General features: G+C 43.7%; 1 protein-coding gene across 2 annotated transcripts in view; it reads left to right on the plus strand.

Moving 5' to 3' along the window:
• Positions 1 to 16610, plus strand: part of LOC118234393 (semaphorin-5A-like) — a 62650-nt gene that overhangs the window by 28182 nt on the left and 17858 nt on the right. For both annotated transcript variants that reach the window (XM_035430890.1, XM_035430889.1), the window contains exons 5-14: positions 1451 to 1513; positions 2075 to 2173; positions 4072 to 4285; positions 6356 to 6641; positions 7365 to 7500; positions 8638 to 8842; positions 9053 to 9260; positions 11691 to 11808; positions 15298 to 15479; positions 15922 to 16065. In XM_035430890.1, coding sequence (XP_035286781.1) covers positions 1451 to 1513; positions 2075 to 2173; positions 4072 to 4285; positions 6356 to 6641; positions 7365 to 7500; positions 8638 to 8842; positions 9053 to 9260; positions 11691 to 11808; positions 15298 to 15479; positions 15922 to 16065 — 1655 coding nt within the window. The remainder of the gene's footprint in view (positions 1 to 1450; positions 1514 to 2074; positions 2174 to 4071; positions 4286 to 6355; positions 6642 to 7364; positions 7501 to 8637; positions 8843 to 9052; positions 9261 to 11690; positions 11809 to 15297; positions 15480 to 15921; positions 16066 to 16610) is intronic.

Raw genomic sequence — 16610 nt, forward strand, 5'->3', positions numbered from 1 at the left:
CTATTAATTGTAGCAAGCGCTTAGCAAACGCATAACAACGGTTTTCAGAGGCAGTTGACTCTGTACTGAGCAGTGAGCACATTACCTGGAGACAGGAGAAGGCCACTGATTCAGCCATTTTCAGGGAAGATTGATATTACGATTGCATTCTACCTCACATTCTTATAAAAAAATACTTTTTTTTGTAACGCCAAAGGAATAGAGGGTTCTGCCAATGGCTGTCTGAGTGTCTGAGCCTACGTACTGCATTTTCTTTTTTCCCCCCTTTGGGAAATGGCTTTGAATTTCATCTGCTAGATGACAAGTTATCAAATGGGCACATTTGCTTTTCGGCCATGGAGAAAAAAATGTCAGAATAGACTGAAAAGGCAGGAAGTGAGACTCCATTTTCTTGCCAATAGCAAACTGTTACCGAGGCCCTTTTTTTCTTTTTTATGAGCAGTGAGGAAGTTTACAGATTAAGCTGAGTGGCATTCTGCTGAATCCTCAGTTCCGTGAAAAATGCCAGGAGATGTACAAATTTAAAAAAAAAATAGAATGACTGGATCAAGACAGCCACTGAAAAACCCACTGACAAATCTGATAGCCTCTAGGTATTCCTGTTTTACACTTTTAACAGGCCAGGTATTCCTGTTCCAACACTGTTTTAAAAGGCCAGGTATTTCTGTTTTGCACTGTTTTAACTGGTGAAGGTATTCCTGTTTTAACCTATTATAAAAGGCAAGGTACTCCTGTTTCCACTATTTTAACAGGCCAGGTGTTCCTGTTTTAACACTATTTTAACTGGCGAAGGTATTCTGGTTTTACACTATTTTAACAGGCCAGGTATTCCAGTTTTACACTACTTTAATAGGCCAGGTATTCCTGTTTTACACTACTTTAACAGGCCAGGTAATCTGGTTTTACACTACTTTAATAGGCCAGGTATTCCTGATTTACACTACTTTAACAGGCCAGGTAATCTGGTTTTACACTATTTTAACAGGCCAGGTATTCCAGTTTTACACTACTTTAATAGGCCAGGTATTCCTGTTTTTTCAGCTGACCACACAACCGCTGTGCTCTTCTCATTCCCCTGATCTGACTCGAAGTCCTACAGAAGGGTGAAATACCCTGGCCTTCTTACTTTCTGGCCAGGATCTACTGAAATGTGGAAGCATCTCTGTCCTTGTCTCTCTTCCTCTTTGGCTCTCTTATGCTCCCTCTCTTTCTAGAATGATTTTGAATCACATTGACATTAGCACTGGACCTGATGTCTCCAGTTTCCTGCAGGCTCGCACATTTCAGCACTGAAAGGCCTGCTTGTTTTCTGCTTCTAAGTGACAGGTGCTGCAATACCTAAATAACATTGCCTACTGGGGCCTGTTCCTGTCTCCCTTTCACTGGTTGCGTTCACCTATTGCGCATTAAATCCTGTAAATGAGACTGCGATTCTTTTCTCTCCCACCAGGGGGAGCATTGGCAGAGTGATGAGTTTACTAAAGCTGCCTGTTTCAGTCGTGGCAAGTCTGAGGTAAGCCAATAAGCATTTGATTGCATCCAGCTGACAAGTGTGTTGCAGTTTTGGTCTACAAATAAAAAGAAACTGTTGGTAGTACAGACTTTAGGTTTGTGGTGATCCATGCTGACCTCTAGTTCACATGTTTCACACACTATTTTCATTTGTCTGTAACTGGTGATGTCTTGATTAAATGTGTCAGTCAAAGGACAAACTCAAAAAAAGGGTGACATTATTGACCCCCTTTCCCGATAGACTTTAACAATGGTCCTCATTGTGTTGCTGACAGAGGATAGGATCTTGCTATTGTATAAAATCCCTCAGTTAAAAATGAAGGTCAGAAACACAGATACTTTCTGTTCTGGTAATAAGCAACTGTAAAGTTACTTCAGAATCAAGATTTTGATTAAATTTGTCATGCCTTAGCTAATTTATATTCCTACTTTATTTCAGATAATTTAAGACTTAACACTTTTGCTGAACTTAAAAAAGTGCTCTTTCTCTTTCACACACACACACATTTCTCAATCTCTCTCTCACACACACACACACCTCTCTCTCTCTCTCTCTCTGCAGGAGGAGTGCCAGAACTACATCCGTGTCCTTCTTGTTAAAGGCGACAGGTTGTTCACCTGTGGAACTAACGCATTCACTCCTATTTGCACAAATCGCACGGTAATGGGACTGAATTTACTTCACCAGCAGTAAAATGAATGTACTCAAGTTTCACCAGCAGTATTAAAGTTCTTGCTGTTCTAGTCATTTGAACGCTGAATATAGATCCAGCATTACTGGCTGTGACCAACAGGCCCACAGAGGGTGGTGCGCAGTTGATTGTGGGTTTTGTTCTGTGGGACTGCTCTCGTCTCATTAGGGGCCATCCCAGCAACCTCCTGGTTTACCAGTAACCTCCACTGATTGGTCAGGCATGTGCCGTCTGCCTGCATTGGCTGTGCATGAAGGGTGTCACCCTAACGCTGTTACTTTGGTGGTGAACTGGACAAAATGGCAGCTGACAGCACTGGATTCAGCTGAGCTTGAGATTCAGAGGAGTGTTCTGTGTAGACGGAGGATGATGTAACCATGTGACAGGCTTAGGAATGCAAAATTGGAGTTGCGAAAATATATACAGCCTACATTTCAATATAAACCCTTCAATCACAATTTGAGGACACTTTAGGCCACTGTGGCAGGCTAGCGACACAAAGATATCCATCACCAGCATCTACTGAAACAAAATGCAAAACAGAACCCTTTGCTGTGTCAGTCAGTTTGCGTTTATGCCAGGAGAAAGTGATTTCTCTCTCCTGATTTTTCCAGTCAGAATGACTTGTGAATAACATCAGAGATTGGCCATTAAAGAGGGCATGCTCACTGCTGTGGTATTTAAGAGGGGGAATTCTGGGGGTTGAGGCAAATCAGAGGGGATGACCCTAGCTACCTTTCTAATGATGTAAGAGTGCTCATATGACATTTCCTTACAGGTGACAGACTTATATGAGGTTGAATGACTGGCAGAGTTATTGAGTGTTGTGTTGAAAATATTACATTTCATTCAGCATTTACATTTATAGGCTAGTGTCTTTTCAGAAGCAATGGTCACATATTCACATAGAGAGGATACTACAAGAACATGACTTCCCATGGATGTCACGCATTTAATTTATTGGAACTTAAATATTTTACACTGTTATGCATCTTGGTTGGGAGATGTATGTGTGTGTCTGTGTATGTGTCTGTCTGTATGTGTGACTGTGTGTGTGTGTGTGTGTGTGTGTGTGTGTGTTGTGCTCATGATGGCAATGTTTTGGCAGCCTAAGTATCATACCATTGATGACAGGAACCAGGAAGGGGGGAATATCTCAATAAAAAAAAACCAGAGTGAATAATGTAGCTCTGTGTGCTTGGGCATTATGGGTAATGGCGGAGGATCCTGAAAGAGCCGGGTGTCGCAGCATTAAAGTCGCCCACTGTGTCACACACGCGCAGCTGCAGCTCTCCCATAAAGAAGGCCTGCTTTCAGCCCTGTTTGATATGCAGAATGAGCCCTGGTCCCAGGTCTCCGAGTTCTCGTAATCAGCATTGATGTGAGGAAGGAGCTCGGCGGGTTGCAGGCTCCTCTGTGTCACATGGGCTCTGAATGAGAGAGAGCACACCATTTGCAGGTCTAGAGGGATGCTGTCTAAAAGCCAGTGGTGTCTCTTTAGAAAAGAAACAAAAAACAACTGAAATGCCTGAAAGCTGTGTTGGCACACAAAACACCAGGAAAAGGGTAATAAAGCAAAAGTCTGTCTGTCAACCCCCTCCTCTTAAAAAAATGTCTCACTTCAGCCAAATGATTACAAATTCAGTTTGCACTTAAATATGCTCACTTTTTGTATCATTTTTCAGTCAATAACAAATAAGTAATGGAATCTACTGAGACAAAACCAAACTTTATTGCCTGCAAACCAGGTGAAGCTTTAAAGTTTCAGGAGACTTAAATGGCGGATGTTGCTCATGAAATGCTGTGTGTTTGTGCGTGTGTGCATGCGTGCGTGTGCGTGTGTGTGTTTCTCTACCTCCTATGCCAGCTGACCAACCTGACGCAGGTCCACGAGCAGATCAGCGGCATGGCCCGCTGTCCCTACAGCCCCCGCCACAACTCCACCGTGCTCCTGACCGCCAGCGGCGAGCTGTACGCCGCCACCGCCATGGACTTCTCCGGCCGCGACCCCGCCATCTACCGCAGCCTGGGGGGCCTGCCCCCCCTGCGCACCGCCCAGTATAACTCCAAGTGGCTGAATGGTGAGGTGGGGTGTTGGGTGGGGGGTGGGATGGTGTGAGACCCGATCACCACTGCTAGCAGAGGTGATCGGGTCTGGGGTTAGAAAGTGAGTAGAGAACATATTGTTAAAAAAATGGTCCAATTATCCAAAATCACGTGATTATGTCACCCTAAACGATAGAGGAACCTTTGACCCTAGAAGGACCTTTGACCCTGGAGTAGTAGGCCAGTGTGCACTGCCATAGCTGCCATAGCTGCAAAGTCTTTCAGCTGGTTGTTAGTTTAGCCTATTGGACCAAGAAAGAAATATATGTACACACACAGTGAGTTTTAATTGGAACCATTCACTGGAAAACTGGAGCTACTTTTTTACACAATGAGAAATTGTGTATTTGGAAAATAAATAAATAAATAAAGTTCAACCGAGGTCTTGAGGACAAACACAGCCACAAGGGGAGGCGAGTGCAGGAGTGATAGAGTCACATTGGGGGGGAGTAAATAGCATGCCTTCATTACAGTGGGTACATTTTTCTATAGTGAGCTACAAAGAGAGGGTTATTAATATGGTAATGTTAGTACTGGTGGGAAATGGCTGCCTAAATCTGAGGTGTATTTCTGCATCTAAGGCTATTATTGGCATCACATTTTGACATTAGTTCATGTCTCAGCTAATATTTATGTTGTTGCTATGTATAAATGACCTTCCTGGCATGACAACGCAAGGGGACCTAGGGCACTTCATTTAAAAAAATGTGCAGAAAAGCTGTACCATTCAGATTAGGCTTGAGGATATACAATATGTTAGTTATAGTTTGAAATCAATGTCCACTTGAGACTAATTTGGATTTTTTAGTTAAAACACCATAAGGATTTTTAATTGATATTTCTTTTATTTACACAGTTAGAGTTCTTCATTAGGCACACCCAAGTGTACTTGAATGCATTTGAGGGAATTGGATTGATTGTGATGTCCAACCTCACCCTTACCCTGGGGTTTTATTTTGGCACAGATCTGTCTCAGTAGGCCTTTGAGATACCAGGCTTTTTGGTCGGGGTATGACAGTCAGGCCACTGAAAGCTGAGCCTCTTAAACCATGCAGGTGTCGTTATAGCTGGAAGGGGGCAGCTTTTGAAAGGCGCTGTGTGAAAAGATTCAATGTTCGCTCTTAAGCCATGGTTTTTTATTTCAAAACTACGTCTTTCAAAACTTTTGTTCAACAGAGAAAAAAAAAGTCCTTTGATCCCTTCTGGCTCAAGGACAAAAGCTAGCCTAGCGTTAGCCAGACCATTACTCTCTTATCCCATACCAGACTGCACTGCAGATTTTGAGTTGGGCAGCAGACAGGGCAGTGGATCATGGTCAAGGCTGGTGACCAGAAGGTTGAAGGATAAAATTCTGGAAAGGCTAGTGCTGGTGCCCTTTATAACGGTACATTAATTATTTAAGTAAAATACCCCTCCATATAAGCGTGTAGTCTTAGGAGTCTTTGGAAGGTAACATATATGTGCAAATCTTTATTGCTTAATTTTACATTCTTAGTAGATGCTCTTATCCTGGGTGATTGGCATCATGTATATTTATATTCATATATTTATATTTCCATCTATACTACTGGAATAAAAAACGTCACTCCACCAAAGTGTTCCTTGCAATCTTCCTGAATTGGTTCTGCCACAGTTTTGACACAAGTTATTCTTTAATTCATACTGTGGCACTGAAGAGACACAGCCTACTTTAAAGGTCACTTCGTCATCAGAAAAAACAAAGCCTTCATTTTCCATCAAATAGTTTTTGTTTTTTATGAACATCTATTTTTTCTAGAACTTACATCATTCTAAATACTGGAAATGGGAATTCTAGTGTTACATTGCTTGTTAAATTTCACTGCATTGCTTCATTGTGACATACATATGTTCAGTTACATATGTTCAGGTTCTTTTATTGATTGTATTTATGTTCTGAAGAATAGACAAATAGATCTATTTTATAGGTCTTGAAATAAAATTTTCAAGAATGCATCGCTCTAACGAATTAAATAATCCTTAAAAGCAGTTTGCCGTCCCGCTCTCTTGTTCTCGTTCCCCGGCAGAGCCGAACTTCGTGTCCTCCTACGACATCGGCAACTTCACCTACTTCCTGTTCCGGGAGAACGCGGTGGAGCAGGACTGCGGGCGGACGGTGTTCTCGCGCGTGGCCCGCGTGTGCAAGAACGACGTCGGGGGCCGCTTCCTGCTGGAGGACACCTGGACCACCTTCATGAAGGCGCGGCTCAACTGCTCCCGCCCGGGCGACGTTCCCTTCTACTACAGCGAGCTGCAGGGCACCTTCCTCCTGCCCCGGCAGGAGCTGCTCTACACCATCTTCACCACCAATGTGTGAGAGCGCCCCCCTGTGCCTCCTGTGTGCCATTGCAGGGACTAGGCCTGTCACTGCTTGACTGAGGGAGGCTGCTGGCTGTGTGGTTCCTGCCCCAAGCAAGAAGCTACTCTCTAGAGCAGTGATCTTCAATCCTGGTCCTGGGGGGTTACAGGGTCTGCTGGTTTTTGTTGTGACTCAGCACTTAATTGATCAGTTAAAGCAGTTGATGACAGTGAACTCACCTTACCTGGTTTCTTTGGTCTGAATGGGCCAGCCAGGGCTAGGAATGAAGATCAGTGCTCTAGAGCTTCTGTGAAGGACAGTAACTGGAGCCATGGGTACAGCCTAAGCGGGAACAGGGGCTATAAATTATCCTTGGCTGTAAACTTTAGATTCGGCACATCTGTTGCCCGCCTTAACTTTTTACGATGTTAAATTGCACTGTCAAATTCCTTAGTCACAGACTCGTCATTTTAGGGAGCATTGAGAGGGGGGGAGAACCTTGAAACCTCTTCCTAAGGTGTAAAACTCAATGTCAGCATTCAGCATATATTTGAAGACCATTTAGGGGGTGCAGGACCACTTAACAATGGATGGTGAAACCACATCTGTTTTGCACACTCCTCTATGGAGTCAGATGTGATTTTACATGTAGTGCACGATTATAAGCGAGCCATTGATGTCACAGGGAATCACTGTATGTCCTCCTACTGTTGTCTCTCCTGGTCCTTCTCCTTCAGGAACAGTGTTGCGGCTTCAGCTGTCTGTGTGTTCAACCTGAGCGCCATCAACCAGGTGTTCCGGGGGCCCTTCAGGTACCAGGAGAACTCCCGTTCGGCCTGGCTGCCCTACCCCAACCCCAACCCCGACTTCCAGGTAAGCAGTCAGCCCCAGTACAGTAGGCCACTGGCGCACAGTAAGGCTGGGGATTCAGGAGAATGGATTTACATTTAATATCTTAACCATTTATGAATTAATTATTTTTTATTATGGAATAGCAGTTCTGCTCTTTATTTAATTAGTTGTGTAATTTAGTTTTATTTTAATACAGTGCCTCTGAAAGAGGTGCTCTCTGTATCGTGAGCATTACCAGAATGAGCGTGAAGTTATACAAGAGATCTAACATAACAGTGATCAAGAAATGTTTGTGATACAGTTTACTGTGCAGTTTCTGTGAGAATTTCTGCAAATGGGACCTTGGACGAAGTTGAAAAGTCCTTCAGTTGGTGGCATGGTGATGTGGGAATCCTTGCTGTCACTGGTCTCATCCAGTGTGACACCATAGAGCAAAGCTCTTATGTATATCTACAGTCCTCCTGTGACACGCCTTAGACCATGGCTCATATGTTAGTCTACTGTCCTCTAGTGTGACACTACACCTGCATTTCTTATTGTCCAGTTTGCCACCATAGATTACGACCAATATGTAATGTAAATTTTCTTCTTAAGCAAGGCACCATAGAATACAGCTCATGTATAAATCTGCTCTTCTCTAATGTGGCACCATAGATTACAGCTCCTATATAAATCCGTTCTCCTCTGGTGTGGCACCATAGATTACAGCTCCTGTATGAATTTGTTCTCCTCTACTGTGGCACCATAGATAACAGCTCATGTATGAATCTGCTCTTCTCTAATGTGGCACCATAGATTACAGCTCCTGTATAAATCCGTTCTCCTCTGGTGTGGCACCATAGATTACAGCTCCTGTATGAATACGTTCTCCTCTACTGTGGCACCATAGATAACAGCTCATGTATGAATCTGCTCTTCTCTAATGTGGCACCATAGATTACAGCTCCTGTATAAATCCGTTCTCCTCTGATGTGGCACCATAGATTACAGCTCATTTAGAAATCTATCCTCCACTAGCATGGCACCCTAGATTACTGCTCCTGTATAAATCTGTTCTCCTCTAGCGTGGTACCATAGATTACAGCTCGTTTATAAATCTGCTCTTCTCTAGCGTGGTACCATAGATTACAGCTCATTTATAAATCCGATCTCCTCTAGTGTGGCACCATAGATTACGGCTCCTACATCAATCTGACTGAGAGGAACCTGCAGGATGCCCAGAAGTTCCTCCTGATGCACGAGGTGGTGCAGCCGGCCACGCCCACGCCGCGCTACCTGGAGGACAGCGTGCGCTTCTCTCACATGGTGGTGGACGTGGTGCAGGGTAGAGACAAGGTCTTCCACGTCATCTACCTGGCAACAGGTACGGCAGGCAGATCAAAACGACAAATTACTTTACGCCACGTTCTACAGATGTATCTTGTGCTGGGTTAATGCCCCCCTCATCCCACCCATTTTGTTACAGCAGGGAGGAAATTAGAGAAAGGGTCGGTTTAGAGAGAGGTCAACAGAGGAGCATTGTTAAGCGTGCATAAGCGTCTCCTCTCCTCTATGCCCCCCTTCTTCCTCACAGATCACGGAACCATTAGGAAGGTCCTGGCTCCGCTGAACCGGTCTCTTAGCAGCTGTGTGCTGGACGAGATCGAGCTCTTCCCCCCGAGGAAGTCTCAGCCAATCAGAAGCCTCCTGATCCAGCCCAAACGCAGCGTTCTGTTTGTGGGGGTCCAGGATCAGGTGATCAGGGTCCAGCTGAAGCGCTGCGGCTTCCACAAGACGAGAGAGTGAGTGCACAGCCTAACTGCAGTGTCCATGGCAACCTACCCCTGCATACTGTAGCTTCAATCCAACATTTTTGCAACACAACTGGATAGTTTTAAGGCTCTTGTTCAAGCGATGAGAACCGAAACCCCTCTGGATTCTATCGTGCCCACTCCTACATGCTGTTGAGTGCATGATCAGCAGAAACCAGACCATGTGCTCATGATATGCACTATACTAGCTATTCATGAAAGACAGCTTTTCCCATACACTTATGCACTCTTAGTGGACCTGCACTCTCGCACATCCCGGCCTTATGCAAGCAGATGACATTGCATTTCTAACTGGGAAGCTTTGTTGCCATGACAAACATATTCATCAGAGACCATGTGCTGTTCTCTCTCCCACTGTGGCATGGGGTTAAACAGTCATTTGTGGGATATCTTATTACTGACTGATGAATGAAAGTGATCCACCTATCTAGCACCTATTTGCTGGTAAGAGTCACTTCTTTTTTTTCCACCCCCGAAATAAAGTGCTAAAGCAGGAGCGAAATTAATTGCAGATGGAAAGGAAATGAGGAATGGCACTTGCACACTTTGCCTCTCAGAACGAAATGGCTTTTTTGTCATCAGATTTGTTTGTTTTTTTTTCCCCCTCTGATCCCATGGCTTTGCTCACACACTGCGAAAGCCTCTCTGTTTAAACAATGCAAAGTTTATTAACAGTCTCCTGCAAGCCCTGAATAAAAAGGCAATCAGGCTGCTGCTTTAGCTTCTCTGTGGAGGAAAAGAAAAAAAAAAGCTCTTGGCTGGCATTGAAATGCAAAAGGATGCAGTTGGGAAATAACCATCTAAACTCCGTGCTGTTAGATATCTGGAATTAAAAGGACGTGGGTGACAAAGGCAAACTCAGAGGCCACATAGGACACTTTTTTGAAAGCAGTCGGTACAGCATAGTCTGCAGTGATCACGACTCGCTGTGCGCCATCTATATCATTAGAGCTGAGGCAAGTTTTCTGGGAAAAGGCGGTAACTATATGAAAATGTACCCCAGAGAATGTGTTCTGTTTGATGATATCAAGCGCATACCAAGGCAATGGGGGCTCATAAGGCAGATTTATAAATGCTTGTTTCCTCAAATCCGAGGCTTTTCCTGTGCTTTATTTGCCACAAATATGCCCCAGGTCCCCTTTCAACACATATTTGTTGCCAATGAACAAGTGGCAGCATGTGAAGAGGACTCCATTTCAGCCCTTCCACAACTGGAAGGTTGTTGGATCCCAGCCATATTTTTTAATAGTGGAAGAGTCTGGTTATAATCCTCTACCACACTAACTCAGTTGCAGCCTTAGCATATTTACAGAGCACATATATAATTTGTGCATTTTTAATTAATATGCTGAATTCGCTGTGTTGCTGTAGTTGCTATAGTACCAACATTTCCGATCCACCAGACACTTAGCTCTGTATTTTTAAAATTAGAATTGTTTTCCTACTGCTTAATCTGAAACATTTTAACTTCACACATTGTATAAATACAATGACACCCTCCTGAATCTGCTGTTACCAAGTAGAGCATTAGGTAGTGGAGAGGACGGAATGATTGCAGTAGCTCCCCATCTTGTTAGTCTGTATACTATGTGACTGTATTCCCAATGATAGTGTGAAGTAATGAGTTCTGAAACTACACTATAGTTGTCAGCTACACTACATGGCCAAAAATATGTGGACACCTGACATCTAACATCTCATCCAAAATTATAGGCACTAATATGAGTTGGTTCCACCCTTTTGTAACAACCTCCACTCTTCTGGGAGGGTTTTATACTAGATGTTGGAGCATTGCTGCAGGGATTTGCTTCCATTCAGCCAGAGGAGCATTAGTGAGGTCGGGCACTGGATGGGGTGGTTAGGCCTGGCTCGCTGTTGGCTTTCCAATTGATCCCAAAAGTGTTGGATGGGGTTGGGGTCAGGGCTTTGTGCAGGCCAATCAAGTTCATCCACACCAATCTCCACAAAACCATTTCTATATGAACCTCGCAGGAAAGGGCCTTCCCCATACTATTGGGGAAGCACAGAATCGTATAGAATGTGATTATATGCAGTAGCATTGAGACTTGCCTTCACTGTAACTAATGGGCCTAGCCCAATCCATGAAAAACAGCCCCAGACCAAGTGGTGTCCAGATTCTTTTAGTCACAGTAAATGGCATACACTATATGTTGTCTTTTTTGCAGTAATTGGCAATGGCACAGCTATTTTCAAGAGTGTAAAATAAAGTGGATTTCTGTTTTGTTAAATAACAGATTTTACTGAAACTCAAAGGGGCACAATAAAGCATACGTGTGATCTCTTCATTAGCTGCTTCCTCTTCCAGGGTGTGATCTGAAGTATTACCCAGAGACATTTGTGATTATCCCCTCCTAATACCCCTCCTTTCTCCCCATACAGGGCATGTGTGGAGGCCAGAGATCCCTATTGCGGTTGGGATCTGGGACAGAAGAGGTGCACCACCTTGGATGAGAATCATAGCATTAGCCAATGGGAGCAGAGCATCACGGAGTGTCCTGTAAGTTACCCGGCATGCACCTCAGCCTCCCATCTTGTCAGGGATTGGCTATTGTGATGTCACCATCTCCTTTGTCACCTCCAGTAGGGGAGATTCCATCAGTAATTCTGTACCACAGTTAGGCAAGGTTAATAACATTAATATGTATTGATAGTGTTTTGTCCATGATTAATTAATGGGATGATAATGTCAATAGTCACAAACCGTTTCCAAACAGTCACAATTTTAAGTATCCACTATCTGTAAATCAACTGTTCCAAGGGCAAAGTGTCTTGAATGAATATGAAGAGCTCCAAGCTAAAAACAAATCCTTGATACATATTGAAATTTATATAATTTTATATTTTAATTGAATTGTAATTATTTTGGATTCCTTTTAAACAATAACTTGGTGTTTAATTTAATGCTTCATTACAAATGTAAAATCAAATATGCTTTTTCCTACGCCTTTGTAGGTTTCCATATTGAGGATATTACCATTTGTTTTAATAACTCTGAACCGAAGCTAATCTTAAATCTTTTCCACATCTTGTAGCAGTGCCACAGAATAGCAGCATTGGGCGGTATTTATTATCAGGACTGTGTGCGCACAGCAAAGAAACTAAAGCCAAAAGTAGAATAATTATACAAATGTGCTTTTACCTGAATGACGCCGGTTATGTTCAGCAGTTGAAAACAAAGCATTTGAAGTTGTTCAAGCATTATGTGGATTTAATATTGACTAAAAGGCTCTGGGGTCATCACAAATTCCCCAAAATCATGGATAAAACATGACTGAGTGCAACTGAGTCCTCTGGTTAGGTGCAGTGAACTCACTTTACCCAAAATGACTCTAGCCTCACCGAAGGGAGAAAAAAAACAAACTCTTATTCTGGAGAATGAGGTCGGGTAGACCGTGCCCTTTTATTGTAGCGAGGGTGAGCATTTAAAAAAGATCATTTGGGTATTCGGTCAGACCACATCTTTGAAATGTCACCGTGTAGCAGTGATTAGTTTCGGCACAGCGTGATGACTCACTACCTTTTCTACTAGAAATGACATTTTGTATTTGTAGCTGTGTCACAGTCCATTTATATCACATTCTTAAAATGCAGCTACGCTGCTGAAAAGGCCATTTTCCTGTGCACAAAATTTTGCGCACGTAAAAAATGTGATAATTATGAAAAAAATGTTTTTAACTCAGGGTAAAAAATTATGTTCACAGGTTGCCTTTAAAAGATCAGATGAAAAGTTTGATGAGTCACAAGAAGCAGTGTGTGCATGCCTTTTCGACTTTACCGTAAATAACAACACACAGAATTTTTTTTATTATAAGTGCAATTTTTATTTATTCATTTTTTAGTTTTTCATTCTTCAGCAATATTTTCCATGGATACGTATATGGTGAAAGCATGTAACAGTTGCTTGAATCAGTTCCTCAGTGATAATGAGATGGTGCCATGGGGGAATAGTAGTGTAAGATGGGGGGGGGCACCCTGCTGATCTGACATATTCCTGGGGGTTTTGTGCTGCTCAGTGCTTAAGCAGTTCACCTGCCCAGGAAAACCACCTTACATCTGTCTCCTCTGTCCTGGCAGCTGCCTGGCTAACCGGGCCACTAGCTGTGTGATTTATATTCCCTGTGAGCTGAACCGTATGGCTGAATTCAAGTTTTAAGATAACCCCCCCCCCCCCCCCTTACGATCTGGGGTGTTGCTTTGTCACTTGTGTGCCTGGTACGAGATTGGCATGGGCTGGCACTCGATCTTCATCTTAATTGATGACCTTGTGTTTTCCCAAAGGGTTCCGTGTATTCTAGACAAATAATTTGAATAAATTAAATGGTCAGGGTGCCAACATTTTACCGGTTTTCTTTCTGGAATCGCCAGCTGTGCTTCTCGAGCCACTGATGTGCCAGCTGCACCCGTGTCTCAGGTTTGCCTACTGCACCCCAGGTCTCCACCGGAAGCATTTACACTGCTCTGCTGCACTTACCCATGAGCCAGTGAGCTTCCTTTGATTGCTTTAATTAAACTAGGAGGCTGTGCTGTCCTCAGGAGCACCTGTGCTGCAAGTTGTCTCGTGGAATTCTCATGAGTATGACTAAAGATGTCTTGATTCTTATGATGCCATTATTATGAGTGCTGAGGGCAATGGTGGTATAATGACATTAAGCTCTTTTTTTTTTTTTTTACCAAAAAAAATTTCAAAATCCAATTTTCAATCCATCTGTAAACAGATGGGGTGTCATAAGTGTATGAGGCTGTGTGGGTCTCCAGGAGCCTTTGGTGGATGGGGTATCTTGTGATGGATTGTGTTGGATATTTATAGACTGCTTATGTGATTGCAGGCAAATCTACACATAATAGGAAAAGCTTATTCTCAAAAGCCCTCAAATTTCATGGGAGTATAAGAACTCTGCAGAACGACTGAGAGGATTTGTCTTTTTGATGACATTGTCTCAGGTTCAGACCGCTTCCCTACAACCAGGCTCCCCCTCTATAGTCAGGCTCCTCTCAGGATTTCTTCCCATGGCTGTTTTATTCTGGCCACCATTTCAGTGTTTTTCTTCCCGCTGGGCAGTTTTTTTTTTTTTTTTTTTTTTTCTTGGTTTTTTGTGCAATTTTCTTTTGTATTCTCACTGTAAAGCGTCTTTGTGACAGTGTCTCAGTAAAATGCACTATACAAATAAAATTAAATTGAATAGATGAATGCTGGCAACAGAAACAGACCATGTGGCCTGTCTCCAGCCCGGGGGTTTGCGAAGGTAAATGTTATTTCGGAAATATTTTCATGGAGAATGTTTTGAACATTGGGTTTAGAATTTAGGAAAGGAAAGAAGCTGTTAAGAAGTTAAGAAACCATTTCTGTTCCTAAGCAGGCTTCAGATGTTCTCACAACTGTGGCCTAATCTTAGTGACAGTCTGAATGCGCTTTCAGAAAGTTTCTTCCTCACCTTTACCTGGCGTTGTGAGGGAGCCATAATGGGGATTAACTGAATTTACCGTACACATTTTTGGCTTTTAAACTGAATTTGAATTCTACAGTAGGAGAAGTCTGTCAACTTTCTGATACCATTGTATTTATTTACTGGATGGGAAGCTGTCTCTCTTTCGCTCTCTCATATTTTGTATGTCAACCTTTCCCTGTTATTTGGATGTGAATGGTGTGTGTGCCCTGTCCAGGGTGTATTCCTCCCCCTCACCCAATAGGGATAGGCTCCAGCACCCCCCCACGACCTTTAACCGAGTTAATGGGTGAATAGATAGTTCTGTTATTAGTCATTTGTGAACTTCATTGTTAGGGCACCTCTGCTTGGGTTAGAGGCCTCAGTGTAATTTGTCTACTGTTAGGGGCCTCTTGACTAATGTCACATAATATTATCGGTCTACAATTGGCTCCTTCACATGTATTATACTATGTTAATATGCAAGCTGTATTTTGTGTCATGTGGCCAGTGCCCTTCCATGTTTTCCTGACGGTGTACCCCATTTCCCCCTTTTATCTCAGAGGAAGAATGTGACCGTGGATGGAAGGTTCGGGCTGTGGTCTGGGTGGCGGTCCTGTAGTCATAGCGACGAGGGCGTGGCTGGGTCCTGCCTGTGCAGAACCCGGTCCTGCGACAGCCCCAGTCCGCAGTGCGGCGGTCGGACCTGCACGGGTTTGAGCGTCGAAGTCACCAACTGCTCCAGGTACTGCATGCTGCCATGATTATTCCCCAGAGGAAGTGCACCCACACCCACATCACTTCCTGCCAAGTCAGCAGGAAACGCATCACCTAACTCTGACTCGCATCACTTCCTGCGGGAAACTCTCTATCTCAGCACTAATCTGAGGTTCGCTGATCTTCTTCACTTCTTTACCTCTTTACTTTGCCCTTTACTTTTATTCATTTGACAATTTTCAGCATTGCATCACACAATTATGTTTAGTTTTGATTGTGTTTTGGTACATTTTTGTATCTTTTCTGACGTCTATCACTGTATACACTGTCTCGTAAAGTAAAATGTGCATGTTGTGGGTACAACAGCTGGTCACAGACACCATTTTAGCTGACCTCAATCCTGTGTCCCTGGCTGGCCCGGGCGATCACACCGCGTTTGTGGCGACTGCTGCTCTCTGTGTTCCCCGCAGAAATGGCGCCTGGACTCTGTGGTCGCCCTGGGCGCCCTGCAGCACGAGCTGCGGCATCGGCTTCCAGGTCCGCCAGCGCGCCTGCAGCAGCCCCGCCCCTCTCCACGGGGGACGAGTGTGCGTGGGCCAGAGCCGCGAGGAGAGGTGCGGTGCCGCCGGGGTCCCAACACAAGCCCTCCTTTCAGACGTCTCCCTGCCTCCTGCTAATGAGCGTTCGGCGGGGTGAAAATGCCTGTGGAAATCGCCTCTTTCCCTCACATAAAGTGTCGGATGCCCAATTAAGAGTTTAGCTGGGAAGCGCAAAAAGAAAATAAAAAATAAAAATAGCAGCTTTAATGATGAATGTGTCCTAGCAACCCACATGGTCCTGCTGGTTTCTAAGATACCTTTGAATTTGTAAAATTCCAACAAATGTACCTTTGTTTAAAAACAAAAAGAGGGGAGAAATCATCACTGGTTGTACAGCCAAAGGGTAATAAATGTTTGGACAAGCTTACTCAAAGTTCAATGCGCTTAACACCAGTGTGTTAGCTCTATAACTTAAGAGGAATGTTCCCAGAGCCTCCAGGGAGTCATAGTGCATATTAATATGGTCACTTGATTGCACGCAACTGTTTTTGCAATGTCAGTCCCATATTTAATCCTCATTTTAACCCACAAAACTGACAATGGGGAGCGACCTGTAATAT

This window comes from Anguilla anguilla, chromosome 8 (genome assembly GCF_013347855.1).
Source record: "Anguilla anguilla isolate fAngAng1 chromosome 8, fAngAng1.pri, whole genome shotgun sequence".
NCBI lineage: Eukaryota > Metazoa > Chordata > Actinopteri > Anguilliformes > Anguillidae > Anguilla > Anguilla anguilla.